This window comes from Cnephaeus nilssonii (genome assembly GCF_951640355.1).
Source record: "Cnephaeus nilssonii genome assembly, chromosome: 3".
NCBI classification, from domain to species: domain Eukaryota; kingdom Metazoa; phylum Chordata; class Mammalia; order Chiroptera; family Vespertilionidae; genus Cnephaeus; species Cnephaeus nilssonii.
This window is the reverse complement of record NC_137074.1, coordinates 7,333,142-7,351,130: the sequence shown is the minus strand read 5'-3', so window position 1 is coordinate 7,351,130 and position 17,989 is coordinate 7,333,142. Positions and strand designations below refer to the sequence as shown.

The 17,989-nt window shown below is 54.2% G+C and overlaps 1 protein-coding gene across 2 annotated transcripts; it reads left to right on the top strand.

Annotated features, from left to right (window-relative positions):
- The first annotated feature begins 214 nt into the window (after positions 1-214).
- On the top strand, positions 215-17,708 carry WDR4 (WDR4 tRNA N7-guanosine methyltransferase non-catalytic subunit). 2 transcript variants are annotated; one of them, XM_079762951.1, is made up of 11 exons: positions 215-349; positions 1,888-1,956; positions 3,140-3,283; positions 7,078-7,234; positions 7,887-7,999; positions 8,442-8,502; positions 9,466-9,564; positions 11,380-11,444; positions 12,877-13,060; positions 13,924-13,993; positions 15,724-17,708. In XM_079762951.1, the coding sequence occupies exons 1-11, from the start codon at positions 261-263 to the stop codon at positions 15,918-15,920; spliced, it is 1,248 nt and encodes a 415-aa protein (XP_079619077.1). In that variant the 5' UTR covers positions 215-260; the 3' UTR covers positions 15,921-17,708. The 2 variants fall into 2 exon arrangements, with proteins under 2 accessions (XP_079619077.1, XP_079619076.1); XM_079762950.1 differs by having other exon boundaries at positions 7,048-7,234.
- Positions 17,709-17,989: the final 281 nt, after the last annotated feature.

Genomic DNA, 17,989 nt, shown 5'->3' with positions numbered 1-17,989 from the left:
CCAACATCAAGCAAGCGTTATCGCGTGTGCTGTGTATTCCCCCGGACAAACTTGATCAGCGACAGACCCTGAATCGCCAAGAGACAGGAAACCCGGTTTGCAGGCTGAAGAGGGAGAGAAGACCTTCTACGCATGCCCGGGGTCGGCGCTGTCACCGGTGACCTGTCACCTCGCTGCGTCTGCGCGCAACGTCACTTTCCGGCGCGGTCGGGCAGAGGCGCTGGGCGGCGCACGTGGGTGCTAGCGCGACGGCTGGGCTCATGGCGAGTTCCGCGGGACTGGCTCTGTGCGGGCAGGCGCTGGTGGTGCGGGGAGGCAGCCGGTTCCTGGCCACCACCACCGCGGGCAGGTGAGGGGTCTGGCCTTGGAGCAGGCAGCCAGGCTGCGGGCGCGCGTCGGGGCCTGGAGACCCCGATTTCCCTGCGCCCGGGGCTGCGCTCGTGCTGGGGTGCCCCGCGGGAGTCCCGCCGCCGCCCTCGGGCCCTCCGCTGCCCCTTCGGCCTGGCTGCGTGCCTGCACCGATTCCTTCCAGCCTTTCTCCCCAGAACCGCCCCGGGCGCTCCCCTGGCCACCTGTCCAGGGCCCCGCCCCCTCGATGGCTGGTCTGAGGGGGCCAGGTGGGCCCCAATGATGGGTTGGATGGGGCCAAAGCGGGGTCCCGGGGACGCCCGCCAGATCGGAGCGTGGGGAGGAAGGTAGCCTGGTTGGAGGGGTTGGCTCTCGGGCGCACTCCCGCTGGCCTCCCTCGCCCTGCGTTGGCGCCTTGCTTCCTCTCACCCCTCCGCATCTAGCGACCCCGCCCTCCTCGCTCTTCAGGATTCGAGGGTCTTCAGCGACACTCCTTACTCGCGGGTGCACTCGGGGCCCGCAGCGCTCACCTCCCTGGTGGCCCTTCACACCGTTCTGCTTTTGCTTTCCTATGGTTCCCCAGTGCGTACACAGCGCTCGGGATTTTTAAATCAGGAAATGTTCGTTGCGCCATTGTTCTTGTCTCGGGAGCCTCAGGGATGTTAGTTAGTGGTCCGTTTCCACCCGTTTCTTTTCTCAGGGTTTTGATTCTCATGCTTGAAACCGACAACGCTCCTAACAAGTGCACTATCAGTGCTCACTGTTCAGTGTCCTGGTTTCAGGACTCCCAACTCAGTGTTACATTTACTCACAAACCTGTCACGTATCCCAGATTACTTTGTTTTCGAGGCTCCCCGTGTCTCACACATGCCCCAGGGAGACATCCATCTGCTTGCTTCCTTAGTGGCCCGCACAGTTTCTGACTTGGAGGACTACTCTTTTCTATGCTCCAGTGCTCCCTGTGAAGAGTTTAAAGCGCAGTCATTTACAGGCTATACACTTGTACAAGATGCCTTCTGTGAGCTAGAAGGGGGTGGGGGGAGGGATATATAGTAGAGAATTTAGGGTGTAATGGGGAACATGGGGGGCTCCTGTATTGTCAGTGCTTGGCAGCTAAGGGAGCTTTTTTGGGTGAGACATTTTTCTAAACTAGAAAAGGCAGTTTTAAATTTAGGTACAAAAAACCCACTGAAAACAATATCAGAACACATTTCTTCAAACATAACCATTTTACATTCATGTGCTAGTGCCTGAAAGAGTAGGATACTTTCTGTTGACTTTTGTTCTCACTCATTTCACTAAACGGATTTTTGTGCAGAACCATGCCAGTTGTGTATGGCGAACCCAAATAGAGATTAGGCGAATAAAGCTCCATAACTGTTGCCTGAGGTAGCGAACCCAGACAGTTAGTTACCTGTTGTGGCTGAGACCCTTAACTTAATGAGTAGGCCAGTCTTTTTCTGTTCCAGGGAAATAAAAGAAATGAGCATTTTAATTAACAAAGTACTTTTTAAACATCTTTCTGTTACTTTTCTTCAGTGATGATGACGACAGCCTCTTCACATATGATTGCAGTACTGCAGAAAAGAAGTCACAAGAAAATAAAGGGTGAGATAGTGGGGAAGTCTCCTCAGGACTCGATTCATGGTTTGAGTAGTGGGACCTGATAGCCTAAGAAGGAGATGGTTGTCTTCTCACTGAACTCTTCATTTCTCTTTACCTTGCTGTGTAGAAAACTGGGTACCTCAGGAAAGAAATGTGGGACTTTCGAATTAGGCATTAAGAATATTAGGACTTTTCTAAGTACTTTTAACTAGTTTTTGTCAATAACGATCTTATTGGCACTTTGAAATAATGCAATCAGTTTTAAGTGCACTGGGGGCAGTTGCATGAAATTAACTTAGCTAATTGAAAGGTAAGAAAAGCAGAGTATGATGATTTTATTTATTTATATTTATTTTTTTAAAATATATTTTTATTGATTTCAGAGAGGAAGGGAGAGGGAGAGAGAGATAGAAACATCCATGATGAGAGAGAACCATGGATCGGCTGCCTCCTGCAAGTCTCCCACTGGGGATCGATCCCAAAACCTGGACATGTGCCCTTGATCGGAATCGAACCTGGGACCTTTCAGTTCACAGGCCGACCCTCTATCCACTGAGCCAAACCATCTAGGGCAAGTGTGATGATTTTATATGGTGACTTTCTTTACTAGAATTGGTCATGTGGCTCAGCTTTTTAAAAATTATTATTTAATCCCTGCCTCTAGTCTTTTTAAAAATTTTTAAAATATATTTTCATTGATTTTAGAGAGGAAGGGAGAGGGAGAGAGAAATAGAAACATCAATGATAAGAGAGAATCATTGATTGGCTGCCTCCTGCACACCCCCTACTGGGGATGGAACCTGCAATCTGGGCATGTGCCCTAACCGGGAATTGAACCGAGATCTCCTAGATCATAGGTTGATACTCAACCACTGAGCCACGCCGGCTGGGCTCCTGCTTCTAGTCTTGATTAGTTCGTGTCCATGAGGGAGTAGACCACGTGGGTCCTTCCACCTCAGCTCTTTTTATTTTGGTGTGTACACTGAGAAATTGTTCTGTTCAGGTAGCTTTTACTCCTTAAACATTAGACTGTTTGAACCTCCCCATGTCCCCTAATAGGTCTGATAGTCTGGCTGCATGAACCTCAGGCGTTTTCTACCTCTGTACACATTAAAGATGAACAAGGCTGGCCTAGAGGAATGCAGCCTTTCTCAGCTAAGGCCTCACCGTTCTCCTTCTTTCTCAGGGAGGACGGACAGCCCGTGGAGAAGGGGAGTGACACGATCCTGGCGTCCACCTTCTCCAAGTCTGGCAGCTATTTTGCTTTAACCGATGACAGTAAGCGTCTGATTCTTTTCCGTACAAAACCATGGCAATGTCTGAGTGTCAGGTATGAAATGCTAATGTTGAATAATTACCCTGTTGAACACACAACTTACACTTGCTTGCCAATAACAGTAGTGACAGTAACGGTTATAATATGCAACTAACACGTAGCTCCAGTTGTATGCCCAGGGCCTGTGACAGGGGTGGGGACATGGTTCTCACTCATAACTGCTGGCCAGGAGTCTGGAAGCTGATCCCAGTCAGTTTGGAAGGGCGGAGTCAGCCCCTGTCCCCTCTTTCTGTCTTCCCTGAAGCTGCATGGTTTAAATGTCCCTTGATAATCAGGAAAACACGTGCCGGTTGTAATGTTTGAATTACTAAATGACCAAGACTAAGGAATTTCCCTTTGTGTTGGGGACAGCTATGCTCTTTAAATTTTTATTTCATCTCATTTCCTAAGAGAAGAATAAAAAGCCAAATTCCAGGTGACATCACAAGCAAGGAATACCCACTCTGCCCTGTGTTCCATTCAGGTTAAAAATAAAGCCTGGTAACAGTATTCCATTTTTATCTTATGTGTGTTTTCATATATCAGGCAATAGATGACCGTAATAGATGACTTAACAGCTTTAAAAGACAAATTCAACAGAAGGATATAGGATGTACAGTGAATTGTAAATCTCTCTCCACCTCCTCTCTCCAGTTCTCCCCACAGGCAGTTAGTTTCCCTGTAATGTAACGTGAAAGTTTGCTGCCATGTATGCAGGTTATAATTGATAATGAATCGCTTTTTGTAGCCGACTGCTATGAATTCACATCATCCTTAACTTGAAAGGCCTGTTAGGCAGCATCTTCTTGCCTAAATAGCCTGGACATTAGCCAGTGTTTAGATTCTAGAAGATAAGTGCTTTCAGGATTTGGGGTAAATACTGCAAGGGGCCTTGGGGGTCTGACTGAGCTTCTCCAACAGGGATCCTTGTACTTGGCCTTGGTTTTGAGTTGCTTCCACAGCCTGTGGGAAGGAGGGAGGGATGTGAGGATGGGAAGCAAGCCAGAGAGAAGCAAGCCAGTGAGAGCAGTCACAGAGGATGGTAGCTGTCTTTCTCTGCTTGGGCCTCCGTGACAAACACCACAGCGTAAAAAAACCAGAGTTCTTCCTTACAGTTCTGGTGCTGGGATTCTGAGATCAAGTTGTCGGCAGGGTTTGCCCGGAGGCCTTTCTCCTTGGCTTGTAGATGGCTGTCCTCTGACCGCCTTCTCACAACATCGGCCCTCTGTGCCTGTGTCCCTGGTGTCTCCTGGTGTTCCCAAACATAATAAACCTCATTTATCTGTAGGAGAAGTTCCAAAAATGGCGACAGACAGTCTGGTAGAAGGAAGTTGGTGTCCTGTTTACGTAAGTGTGAGTGAGGGGAGCACATTTTATTCTTAAGAACCAGTGTCTTGTGCGCTGGCTTCTCGAAGCGAGCTTTGCTTTCCCACTGGGCTGCTCCCTTCTCATCTGGTTATGTGTTAGGGAACTCAGGTTCCCATTTGTGGTCGAGGAGCCCATACACCGGTTACTTGCACATGGCCTTTCGGTAGCTCAGCGTGGAGACAGCCGCTCAGGGCTGTGGAGGCTGGGTGAGCCTGTTCCTGGCGCTTGCGTGCCGGCATACTTTTCAAAGCCCGGGGCCCATGTCTGCTGCAGGTCTGTGGTTTCTCTGCGGCAGGACCTGACCAGTGCAGCGTCGGGGGTGTGGATGGGATCAGGGAGGTGAAGACAGCTTTTTTGGTTCCTCGGGTTACACAGTGTGTCCTACTGTGGGAATTTACAGCTTCCAGCGGGCACGTCCTTACTGCAGCTGCTTTAAAACTTCACCTTGGAGGTTCTGAGGAAAAGCTGAGAAGGAAATTATGGGTAGCAATGACATTTTTCATGGTAAAGTTTAGAGTGACAAAGAGCAGAGAACCTGTGAACTGGGCAAGTCAGAAGGACTTCAGGCTCAGAACTGAGGCCAGAAAAACAAGGTTTTTTGAATAAAAGATGAGGACATGTTGTTTTCTATTTTGGTATTTTATATTTCTTTTTTTTTTAAAAATATATTTTATTGATTTTTTACAGAGAGGAAGGGAGAGGGATAGAGAGCTAGAAACATCGATGAGAGAGAAACATCGACCAGCTGCCTCCTGCACAACCCCCACCGGGGATGTGCCCGCAACCAATATACATGCCCCTGACCGGAATCGAACCTGGGACCCTTCAGTCCGCAGACCGACGCTCCATCCACTGAGCCAAACTGGTTTCGGCGGTATTTTATATTTCTGATGTATTAATGAGAAATCTTACACACGAAACCACACCATTTTATAAAACACCTGTATTCAAATGATACAAGCCCCTGGAAAAGGTAGAGCCTCTGGACATCAGATCTGGGTTTGTTCTACCCACAGGGTCTAAAGATGGGGAGAGTGGCTGCTGGGATGTGTGCTGTGGGGAGCTTTTGAACCCAGGCACTCCATGAAGGGAGGGGAGGGTGCCGAGGCGCTGTATACGAGGTCCTGTATAGGAGACTCTGTAGGAGACCCTGTGTAGGAGACCCTGTAGGAGACCCTGTGTAGGAGACCCTGTGGGAGACCCTGTGTAGGGGCCCTGTGTAGGAGACCCTGTGTAGGGGCCCTGTGTAGGAGACCCTGTGTAGGGGCCCTGTGTAGGAGACCCTGTGTAGGGGCCCTGTGTAGGAGACCCTGTAGGAGACCCTGTGTAGGAGACCCTGTGTAGGAGACCCTGTGTAGGAGACCCTATGGGAGACCCTGTGTAGGAGACGCTGTAGGAGACCCTGTGTAGGAGACCCTGTGTAGGGACCCTGTAGGAGACCCTGTGTAGGCGGAAGATTGCTGTGGCCTCTGCCTTCCCCAGGGTACTTTCCCCTGGGGAAGCCCGGAGGCCTCCTAACTGTCCTGTCCTATGACCTGCCCTTCCTCTCCCTTCTGTTACCTCAGTGGTCGGCAGTTTGCCGCTCTGTTGACTAATGAGTTTGCCGACCACTGGGATAGGGGCTTAATCACAAGGAACAACAACAGCCTGTAATTATTGGAATCGAGAGTCTAGGTCAGTGATTGGCAAACTCATTAGTCAACAGAGCGGCAAACCGCGGCTCGCGAGCCGCAGTTTGCCGACCACTATGCTACCTGACTCCCCTGGACCCAAACCCCTAAACCTACTCTGTAAAGCTCAGCTGCATCCTGGAATCATTGCCAGGCCCAATTTAGCCTGAGCAGCTGAAAGCCGCCATCTGGTGCAAGACAAAGGGACATGATGCGGAGTCTGGCAGAAGCTGGGTGGGAGGGGTGCTGCGTGGGGGGTTGGGTGAAGGTGGGGCTGGATTCTCGGGTGGCTGAGCTCCTTGGATCCCAGCCCAGCGCCCCTGGAGGACTGTGCTAGCTGCTCCTCCAGAGCACTGTGGCTGGGATGTCACAGCTGCTTAATTGGCTTATTAGAATGGGCACGGCCATTGTTGAAATCACAGGGCTGGGAGAATTTTGAGGAATCTTACCCGGAGCCTGATTGTCTCTCGTCATTGTTTTTACCATGTTTATTGTGCCTCCTCCTGCGGTCCTCAGGCTGCGGGTCCTCTGGCAGCGATGCCTGGGCGGCCTCCGGCCTTCCTGTCCTTGTGTCCCTGTGCTCCCGAGAAGCACAGGGGCCTGTTTGGATGGTGTGTTGGGGTCAAAATTCCTTTAGGCTTCAGTTTCCATTTCATTCTGACATCTGAGTTCCACATGCTGGGGGCGCACGGCTTGCAGGGCTGTTGCAGGATCTTGCATTGACCTGTGTCAGTCTGTCAGCCAACCTTGGGCCTCTCTCTGGCCTCCTAGGACCGTGGTGAGGAGGTGCACGGCCCTGACGTTCACGGCCTCTGAGGAGAAGGTTTTGGTGGCAGACAAGTCTGGGGACGTTTACTCCTTTTCAGTGCTGGAGCCCAACGAATACGGCAAACTTGAACTTGGGCACCTGTCGATGCTGCTGGATGTGGTATGTGGTGGTCGAAGTGCTTAGTAACTCTGCTGTGGTCGGGCTCAGGTGGGGCGGGGGCGGGGGTCTGCGCTGAGCGGCTGGGTGGGTGCGGGTCCTCCTGTGGCAGGGACAGCCCTTTGCAGATACATGAGCAGGAGGATTGGGATCCCGGGACGTGAGGCTGACAGCAGGGCGAGTGAGGAAGGCGCTGGGTGGTTCCGGACATGAGGTCAGCCCAGGTCAGGGTGATACAGTGGAGGGGCGCAGTCATGAGGTCAGAGTTCATCCTTCATGCTTCACGGGCATCTCCATGGTGTCCTCCCAGCTCCTGAGCCAGGAGCAGTCCCAGTGGGGGCTGGGCAGTAGCCATGGGTGGTGGAACTGGGGTGGGTTCCCACGGGGACATGCAGGTATAATGGGGGGAGTCAGGACTTGGCGACTGTGAAATAGGAGGGAGAAGAAGGTGACTCCGGTGCCGGAGACAGGAAGGCATGGGGGACAGGAAGGCATGGGGGACAGGAAGGCATGGGTGGCAGTAAGGCATTGTGTTGAGGTGGTGTCTTCATGGATATGGAATGGGGGCTGGAGAAAGAGGTCTGAGGGGTGGTGGTGGAGGGGAGTGGCTCTGGCTGTCCTGTGACTGCATCTGTCCTTTCTCACCCTCGCACAGGCCGTGAGTCCTGACGACCGCTATGTCCTCACCGCCGACCGGGACGAGAAGATCCGGGTGAGCTGGGCCTTGGCCCCGCACAACATCGAGTCCTTCTGCCTGGGGCACGCTGAGTGAGTCTCCCTCTGCCCGAGCTGGGTGTCTGGGCGAGGTGGTTCCTCAGGCTGAGGGACAGCTGGTCTGAGCCTGGCCTCGGGCAGTGTTGCTGCTCCTCCGTCCCCCACTGTCTTTCATGTCTCTCCCCGGCATGGAAGGCGGCTGGTGCTGTGTGCAGGCAGCTGAGAGGAGCACAGGGTCTGTCCAGCAGGGTGGCCGGGCTTCATTGGGTCCTAGGGCCGCCCTTGGTGGAGGCTGTTGTGTTGTTGGGTTCCTGAGAAGACACGGCCAGCGAGCTCCAGGCTCCGCCTCACTGTCCACACGGCCATCACCAGTTACACGTTACTCATCAGTTTTGTTGGAGGTCAGGGGTTTGGGAGCACAGGCTTGTCTCTGAGGTGGCAGGAGTCGTGCGGAGGTCACGGCAGCAGCGGCTCACTCTGCTTCTCTGTGCTGCAGGTTCGTGAGCCGCATCTTCGTGGTGCCCGACCACCCTGAGCTGCTTCTGTCCTCATCCGGGGTGAGTGCCACTCCGCCACGGGCCCCTCTGGGTTCCTCTGTGGTGACCGGGCAGGAGCCATGCTCGCAGCCAAGAGCTTGTCCTTTGTTCCCAGTCGTGGTTTGGAGTCAGTGTTCCTTTTTCACTGGTGGCCGTCCACTAGGTGGTGCTTGTTTTCTGCATTTTAGAGCGGCTGGGCCTTGCTCCTGCTGTGGCTGTGAACTTGGGGTGTGTGTGTACAGGTCTGTGTGTGTACAGCTCGAGGGTCTTGTGCAGGGAGTCCGTTCTAAGGGCTATTGTTACATCTGTAATAACATCGTGATCTCATTTCAAACAGTTGGTAGAGGAACCCTTTCTGAGTCTTATAGGGACCTGGATTTGGTCACCACTGCTGCTAACACATGCTCAGTATCCCCATGTGTTTCTCCTTGTGCAAATGCCTGATCATTGATGTGCCCGTGTGTTTATGCATGTGTATGCTCATGTGTGTGCATACTCGTCCCAAATATAACCTGGCATGTGACATCATGTTGCCATGTGTCCTTTGCTTATTTTGCTGTGTGTGGCTACCCATTTTTCTTTCTATAAAAATTTTTTTTAAAATATTTTTTAAAATATATTTTTATTGATTTGAGAGAGAGAGAGAGAGAGAGAGAGAGAGAGAGAGAGAGAGAGAGAAATATCAATGATTGGCTGCCTCCTGCAAGCCCCCTGCTAGGGACTGAGCCTGCAACTCAGGCTTGTGCCCTGACCAGGAATTGAACCATGACCTCCTGGTTCATAGGTCAACGCTCAACCAGAGTCACACTGGCCAGGCCCATTTTTCTGAATGACTTGCATGAGCTCTTTAGAGCAAAGAGCCGTTGGTTGAGAAGGGTGCTCTGGTTGTCCCAGAGTTACCATCCCCACGACCTGGGGGAAGCCTGGGTGCTTGGGGAGGGTGCCATGCCCCTGAGAGGTCTGCTGACCTGTCCTTGTGTGCAGGACCGCACCCTGCGGCTCTGGGAGTACAGACGTGGCCAAGAGCTGCACTGCTGTCACCTGACCAGCCTGCAGGAGCCAGCGGGGCCCTGGAGCGACAAGGTAACCGAGTTTGTCTGGGTTGGGGGGCTGCAGGGTGCCTCTCCGGTCACTCGGGTCTTGAGAAAAAAAATGTTTACGTTGGAAACGTTTCTCTGCTGTTAGTGCAGCTGGAACTTTCCCAGCTTGGGCGAAATCGTGTATTTCAAATTCTAGGCAGCTAGTCAAGTAAGTGGGAAATAATTTATATTCTTACCATGTTTGCATTTGAACAACTAATTATAGAAAGGCCCCTAATCCACTTGGAAATGGAAAAAATAGTGGGGCTAGAGCAGAGAGCCTTGCTGTGGTTTTATCAGCTGGGCAGCCGGCTGCTACCCACTCAGCATTCTGTTGTCCGTCATGGATTAACCTCATGACCCCCCAGTTCAGGTTGTCTGGGTCTTTGGTTGCCAAGGAGATTTTCAGGGGGAAAGTGTGGGCTGCCTTTCAGGATGCCTAGGAGTCTGTGCTCCTGGGCACCCAGCTCTGATGCTCCTGAGCTATTCTGTGCAGCCAGGGTCCGGGGTGGTCACGTGGACGGCCCTGCCAGCTTCCCAGAGGCCCGCCTGGTCCTGGTGGGGAGGGAGGGAAGGACTGCTCAGTCCTGCAGAGCTGGGTACCCTCTGCCTGTCCCCAGGGGCACCATGCCCTGTCCCCTGCAGTCCCCATGTGGAACTCTGCTCTCCCGCATGTCTGATAAGACCTGGGTGTGAAGTGCAGGGCTTGTCTGCCTGGTCCTCGGCTTGGCTTCTCATTTCTGTTGTCTGCTCTGAGACACTCTATGGCAGCTGCCCTCACAGGTCCTCAAAGGGGGCAGGCTGGGTCTGACCCAGGCCAAGGTTCCTAGGACCCCTAGCTGAGCACCTTCAGGGACCAGGCCAGTGGCTCCAGCTGCTCTGCTGCCCCACAGGCGCCTCCTGCTCGCACCCTGCAGTCATGGAAGCTGCAGCAAACAGGCCTGATTTTTTCCTGCTAACTTCTCACCTGTGTGCCTCACTTAACCTGATGCTCCAGCAGCGAGGTTGATGTGAGCTCTTTCTAAAGGTGACACCGGCCTGCAGGACCGGGGGCAGCCCTGCCTCTCAGGCGCCTGCCCTGCTTGCGCCTTGTGGATGCCAGGCCTTTTCCTTTCCATTTCTGACTGGTGCCCAGTGTTTCATCCTTGCTGGACGTGTGGGCACCTGTAGGCTGTCGGCAGTTGTGTCTGTATCGAACAATCCACTTCTTTTTGTTTGTTTTTTTGTTTTTTGGTGGCCTGTACGAATTCCCCTTCTTTTCCACTTGTGTTCTCTGTTCCCTTCGTTCTTGCTTTTTGACCAGTTCCGTTGGCTTTGGAGACATTCTGCTGTCTGGAGGGAGGGCCAGACCACGGAGAGGCTTTTGCCACGTGCCCGGCATGTTGGCGTTACTGTGGAACAGGAAATCAGCCCTTACCTTTTGTTTTTTCTTTTTAAAAAATATTTTTATCGATTTCAGAGAGGAAGGGAGAGAGAGAGAAACATCAATGGTGAGAGAGAATCACTGATTGGCTGCCTCCTGTACACCATACTGGAGATCAAAGCCCACAACCCCAGGCATATGCCCTGACCGGGAATCAAACCATGACCTCCTGGTTCATAGGTCGATGCTCAACCACTGAGTCACGCCGGCCGGGCAAGTCCTTGCCTTTCTTTTCCCTCCGTAGTTTGCAGAAAGTTCTAGCACTCTTCTCTCTCTAGTCTTCTCTCTCATCCGGGACCATGTGTGGGAACTCAGACTTGCAGCGCGTGCTCAGTGGGAGCGGAACAGGCCGGCGTTGGTCCCTGACGTGCAGTTAAGCTGCTGCTTTCCTTGCAGAGGTTTGCCGCATCCAGGATCACTTACTGGAGCCGGGACAGCTGTGTGGCGCTGCTGTGTGATTGGTAAGCTCACTGCTTCTGGTCTCCAGCCTGTAAGGGAGGGAGTACGTGGATTGTTCCATTGGCCCCACATTCTGTCTCCTAAATCGGGAGGTTTTAGTTGGTGTATTGGGACCACAGCTCCCTGTGGGGGCTGGGTGTGTGTCTCCCTTTCTGAAGTTGCTGTGGCGTGTGGGTGAGGGTTCTATAGGCAGGCAGTCTTTTACAAGCTATTTAAATCCACTGGCTTAATGGACAGCAAGGCCTCGGATGGGTCTTTTGTGTGTGATCAATCTCACCTAAGGGTAGATTGTGGTAGAGTCTGCCTCAGTCAGTCCCACTGAGAGCGGTCTCGGTAGACCCACCTGAAGGCCAGTGGTTGGTGAGATGGATTAGGTAGCACATGCCCTTAGCTGCTTCCTCCTGAGCATCTTCTCTGTGCTCTGCTCCTCAATTGTCCTCATAACAAGTCTAGGGAGGTCATCTTAGCTTGTCCTATGTAATAAAGAGGGAATATGCTAATTGACTGTCATGCCCTCAAAGATGGCGGCACCCACAGCCACAAGATGGTGGCGCCCAGTACCCTCAGCCCCTCCTGGGCAGCAGGCGTGCAGCACGGCTAGGCCTGCTGCCAGGTGGGTCCGGCCGCTCTGCATGCCTGCCTTCGGAGTCCCCCAGTCCTCTTAGCCCTCCAGTCCCCCAGTGGCCCAGGGCCAGCCCAAGGTGCAGGCAAGCCTTGGATGGTGGCTGCCCATCCGCCCAGGGCCGGCCCGAGGTGCAGGCAAGCCTTGGATGGTGGCTACCCAGTTGCCCAGGGCCGGTCCTAGGTGCAGGCAAGCCTTGGATGGCGGCTGCCCAGCCAATGCCTGAGGCGTAAGGCAAGCCTCATATGGCGGCTGCCCAGCTGCCCAGGGCCAGCCCGAGGCACAGGTAACCAGGGCCAGGCCGAGGCTTGCGCTGCCAGCAGTGGCAGCAGCAGAGGTGTGATGGGGGCGTAGCCTTCCCCTGATCACCAGGTTGCCTCCTGCCCCTGAGGGCTCCCGGACCGTGAGAGGGGGCAGGCCAGGCTGAGGGAACCCCCCTCCAGTGCATGAATTTTCATGCACCAGACCTCTAGTCTTAGAAATAAGGGTGCAGGTTTAGAGAAGGTGAGAGTGCCTCCAGGAAGTGTTCTGTCTGCTGCCTGCAGGTGGAACGGCCTGGCTCTGTATTGGCTGTCCTTGCTGTGTAACAAGTGATCCCAGGACTTGGTGACTCGGATGTTCCTTACCTCACAGTCTGTGGCTCAGGGTCTGGGAGCGCTCAGCTGCGTGCTTCTAGCTCAGGGTTTTGTGCAATTGCAGCCAGAACGTTGGCGAGGACTGTGTCTCTGGCTGGGGCAGGCCCGGCTGAGGCTGAGCTGCTGGCGGTGTGGGCTGTGGGAGTTGTAACGATCACCCTCTCTTTCTCGCGGAAGTGTCCCTGTGGTCTACATCTTCCAGCTGGAGGCCCCCAGGCGGCAGCTGGTTTACAAGCAGCAGCTGTCTTTCCCGCACAGAGTGTGGGACGTTGCTTTCGAGGAGAGCCGGGGGCTGTGGGTGCTGCAGGACTGCCGGGAAGCCCCCCTCGTGCTCTGCAGGCCTGTGGACGGCCAGTGGCAGGTGAGTTGTGCTGGGCCCTTGCTGTCCCCTGAGCCTGGGGTGGGGGCAGGGCCACAGCTCTCATACCTTTCAGCTGATTGAGCCTTGATGCCAGAGGGTGTGTCCTGGGTGGGCGGTCGTGGGACTTGTGACCTGGGAGAAGGGAGCTGGGTACCCGGCCAGCTTGTCCAGTGTCCTGAGCCTGCAGTGGCCTTTTGGGAGGCTCACCATCCCAAACTGGCATGTTTTCTCTGTTCCTGTCCTGGTCACACTGTTTTTATTTTATTTTATTATTTTTAATCAGAGAAGCTGATACTTGGTGTGTCATCCTTAAGTTTGCAGCTTAGCATGGCCTTGTGCCTGGGGCAGGGGCCCCACTGGTTAGAGGAGCCTCTGGGTTTGGAGGAAGGTGTGTGAACCCCGCCCCTTCTCTGAGTCGGCCCCACATCCTTAAAGTGGGGGCGTCCTCTCCTTCCTGTCCCGTGTCTGGCAGGACCGCCGTGGGGAAGGATCGGGAAAAGCGTGCCTTTCCTATCCTCACAGACGCTCGCTTGGCCGAGTGTCCACAGGGACCACTGAACCTTTCAGGGGTGTTATCTGGGAAGTGGCAGAGAACAGAGTGCCACCAGCTGGTACCTGTCAGGTCTGCCAGGCTTCGTAGATAAAGTCACACCCAACAAGCCAGTACGTGAGGTGCCAGCAGCCCTCATGTCGTGGGTTTTATCCTGACGAGGTGTGGCTGCCGTGCTTGGTGAGCCGGCTTCACCTGGTCTCATGTCAAGATTTACAGGGTCTCTTCCCAGGCCCCGCAGTCCGGGCCCGGCAGCTCTGCCCATTATTGTGGCGGCAGCACCTTCTGATACAGGTTCTCCCTTTGCCTCCAGCCTGTGCCTGAAGATGCCACGGTGAGGACCGTCTGCACGCAGCTCCGCGGGCACTGGGCCATGCTGGAAGGTGAGGGCGCCGCCTGTGTTTCAGGGAAACAGCCGACAAAGCAGATTCTAGGATGCGGTGCACAGTAGGAAGCTGTGAGAATATAGGGTGTGTGGGGGTGTGCACGTGTCCCTGTGGGGGACACCGAGGAGGTAACCCACACCCGGGCAGAAATGCTCGGTGTGACTAACCAGGTGTGACCGACAGGACAGCCGAGCTGCGTGTGACCTGTGGTCTGAGTCAGAGCAGCGGCCGCCTTTCTGCCTCCAGAGCTGGGTGGCAGGCCCCCAGGCAGGGCCAGTGCCCCTGTGGCCGCCAGAGGGACTGGGAGCCACCCACAGGCCCAGCTGGTGGCATTGAGCGGCTCCACAGTGCGTGCAGCTTCTGGGCCAGGAGGTCAGGTGTGGGGCAATCTCCGGGGTCGCTGAGTCGCTGAGGGTTTTCACAGCCCAGGGCAGGTGCTCACAAGCACATCAGGCCGAGGGGAGAGGGGAGAGCAGCGGGAGAAGACAGGTCCCCCCACCAGCCTCTGCATTCAGTGAGGGCGGCGAGGCTGTGGGTTCTGTGAGCCTTGTCAGTCACAGGGCCCACAGTGTGTGCTGAGGTGGCTGCGCTGGGATCCTGTCAGAGAGAGAACACGGTGAGACCCCATCTGTCTGCACTCATAGAAGGCGGAACCCCTACTCTTGGTTGTTTTCCCTTCTGCTTCTCTTGGGGAGAGACTTGAAGTGACAGTGTCTGAAGGGGAATTTGTAGCTCAGCACTGGAATTCAGGTGCCTTCATTCCAATCACGAAACTGATGCTCAGAAGACATCTTGCAAAGCCAGTCTGGGTTCCTGGGAGCTCCAGAGAGGACCTAGCATGGATTCAGAGTCTCTTTACAGGAGCAGTGATCTCAATGTGCATGCAAAGTGTCCCCCATGCAAAGCATTCCCCATGCAAAGTGTCCCCCATGCAAAGCATTCCCCATGCAAAGTGTCCCCCATGCAAAGCATTCCTCATGCAAAGCGTTCCCCATGCAAAGCATTCTCCATGCTCATCGGCTCTGATCCCAGGATTAAGTTCCATCCTTTCTCTTAGGGTGGAGGGGTTGGGGCTGTCTTGATTTACGAGGGCCACACTGGGAAAGTGGACCTGCAGCAGGAATTTTGGGGACCCAGGTGGAAGCATCACTAACAAGCCCTTCCCTGCCTGGCACATGCTGTCCCTGCCGCTGGGGCCTGGCCTGCACGTCCTGCTGAGATCACCTCATGCAGCTGGGCCCCAGCTAAGCTTAATTGTCCTAAGAGGCTCTGCAGAGAAACCACCTGCTTGCAGTGCAGGTCGGGGGGAGTCTGGAGAGAGCACGCGGAAGGCAAGTTGACCTTGAAAATCACCGAAGGGTAGGGGAGCCGAGGGAGCAGGGAGGTCACTCCTGCGGGCAGGTGAAGGTCATGCCTGAGGGGCACAGGCCTGTGCCTCCCTGACGGGCCCTGTGGAGTTCCCAGCAGGTGAGGGGGTCTCAGGAATAGCAGAAGTTTGTGTTCTCTGAGAAGCGAGTCTGAGATCCAGCTGTGCGGCTACCAGTGGGGCCTCATGAGAGTCACCTTGGAGAAGGCGCCAGAGTCCACAGAGACTGGGTGGTTGCTGGGTGGATTCCCTGTTGCAGGAGGGCCTGGCAGGCCCACCAGATCCCGCTGTTAGAGGCGGCGTCCCACGATGTCCTGCGTCACCGTCCCACTGGGCCTCTACTCTTGTTCCCCCCGCACAGGCTCTGCTGGCGTGGACGAGGGCTTTAGCAGTCTGTACAAGGCCACCTTTGACAACGTGACCACTTACCTGAAGAAGAAAGAGGAGAGGTTGCAACAGCAGCTTCGGAAGAAGCGGCATAAGAACCCGCCCCCCGGGCCCAACGGGCAGACCAAGAAGGTGAAGACCGGGGAGGCGTCCTGGAGTGGCTCGTCCTAGCCCTGGTGACGGCTTCTGGCCTGGAGAAGCCGAGTAGCTTTAACATGTCCCCTCCTGGCCAGCAGCTCCCTTTGAGGAAAAAAGGGGCACATCACCGCCCACTCCGCTTGGTGGCAGCGAGGTCCATACAGCTCCCCAGACTCCTGGGCTGGCCCAGTAACTGAGGGTGTCCTGGGCTCTAGAACATTCTGTCGCTGAGCAGAGGTGTCTTGAGCATCCTCTGGTTGCAAGGAAGCCGGACGGGGGAGACGCTACAGGTGAGCAGCTCGGTGCCTGGAAGCACTTCATCTTCATGGTGGGGGACGTGTGAGCCTGTTCCTGGCACTGGTTGGTGTTTCTGCTCTTCCCATAATGCCACCCATGCCGGGCACACTTCCTTCCAGGGGAGTTCATACAAATGGTGTCACACCAGCGTGAGGGGCATTTGCATGTTCCCATCAGTGGTCCTGGAGGGTGGATTGCACTGTCCTTGGCGCAGCTCCCCACGCAGGCCCGTCAACCTGAGCAGCATGGAGTCTCAGTTCCTCCCCCAGCCTGGCATGTGTCCGTCCCCCGCAGCGAGGGCTCCTGCTCAGCTGCAGGCGTGCAGGCTTGGCGGACACACAGCGGAGAACTGGACTTTTTCAGGACGTGAGAACATGTAGAATATGGGAATTCTGCAGGGAAATGGTTGATGACATGTGCATTGATTGATTTGAACCTTGCACACATGTCACAAAGAGCAGGGTGTCAGCTGAATTAAATCACCAATCAATAAAGAGCTTTTGCAGCTTCTGGAAATGTTTAGCAGCAACATGTGGAACTAATTTCAGAATACACTGAGCAAAGCCGTGTTTGATGAGTGTACTGTTTGTGACTGAGCAGTTCACTCTGATTTGAAGAAAAAGTTCTTCGGTGTGGGGTTTCATGAGGTCCGTGGAAACAACTCGTTCTGTGTATCAAAGCCGGTGCTTCACATTTTTCCTCAGTGCCTTGTTTTACTTTGATCTGAAAACTACTGTTTGTGCCGTGCTCAGGATCGCTTCCCACAGGAGCAGCCCCAAGCGCGGGGTCGGACAAAACTCGTTCAGGAGCAAGGGGTGGTGCTCAGGTGGCGGGGGTGCCTGGGGTGAAATGGGGGTCCCCAGGGTGGAGGGGATTGCCCGGGCCATGGTCCCCCTGCAGGAGGGGCCTGCCTGTTAGCACTGCATTGGGCCCAGGGGTGTTCTCATCAATAACCTGCTTTGAAATTCTTGGTTTTAGGAGAAATTTAGGTTTGGTCTTGTTAATGTCGTGTCTTAAGACTGGTCAGCAAACTGGCCCGCAGACCAGATCCTGTCCGCTCCTGGCTGTACAGCCTCCGAGCTAAGAATGGTTTTCACAGTTTTAAATGGCTGTAAAAATCAAAAGAAAGGTAATACTGCATGCTACGTGAAAATCATATGCAATTCCAATTCTTGTGTCCATAAATGAAACGTTACGGGGTGCAGTCACGCCTGTTCGTTCAGGTGTGTGGTCTGTCTGCTCTGCTCCGCGGCAGAGTGGGGAGCTGGCGGGAAGGACAGCCTGCAGAGCCTAAGCTGGTTATCGCCCAGCCCTTTCCAGAAGGGTTTGTCCACACCTATTTATGCCCCTTGTAAATTCGTGAAATTTTAAAAAGGAACTGGTTCATTTATTTGGAAAAAACCCAACTCTGTTCTTCCTGTGCTCATCTTGAGCTTTTGCATCAAACACTCATGGTGTTCCCTGTGGGCAGGTAGAGCACGGGTCTGACAGGTCAGTCCTGGGCATCTCCGCCCAGATTGGGAGCGAGCCCTGAAGTGGGGTGTGGTGCGGGGGGGGGGGGGGTTGGGGGGGGGTGGGCACGGCGGTCTGAGGAGGCCCTTTTGCTTACACATACCTGACAGTATAGGGTGGTGCCCAGAGCAAAGGTCAGTAGATCAGAGCAGAGCTGGGGGGGAACTCTGTCTTTCTAGTGGTTGTTTTTCTTTAAATTTTTTTTTTTTTAATTTATTTCAGAGAGGGAGAGGGAGAGAGAGAGAAACATCAATGATGAGAGAGAATTATTGATTGGCTGCCTCCTGCATGCC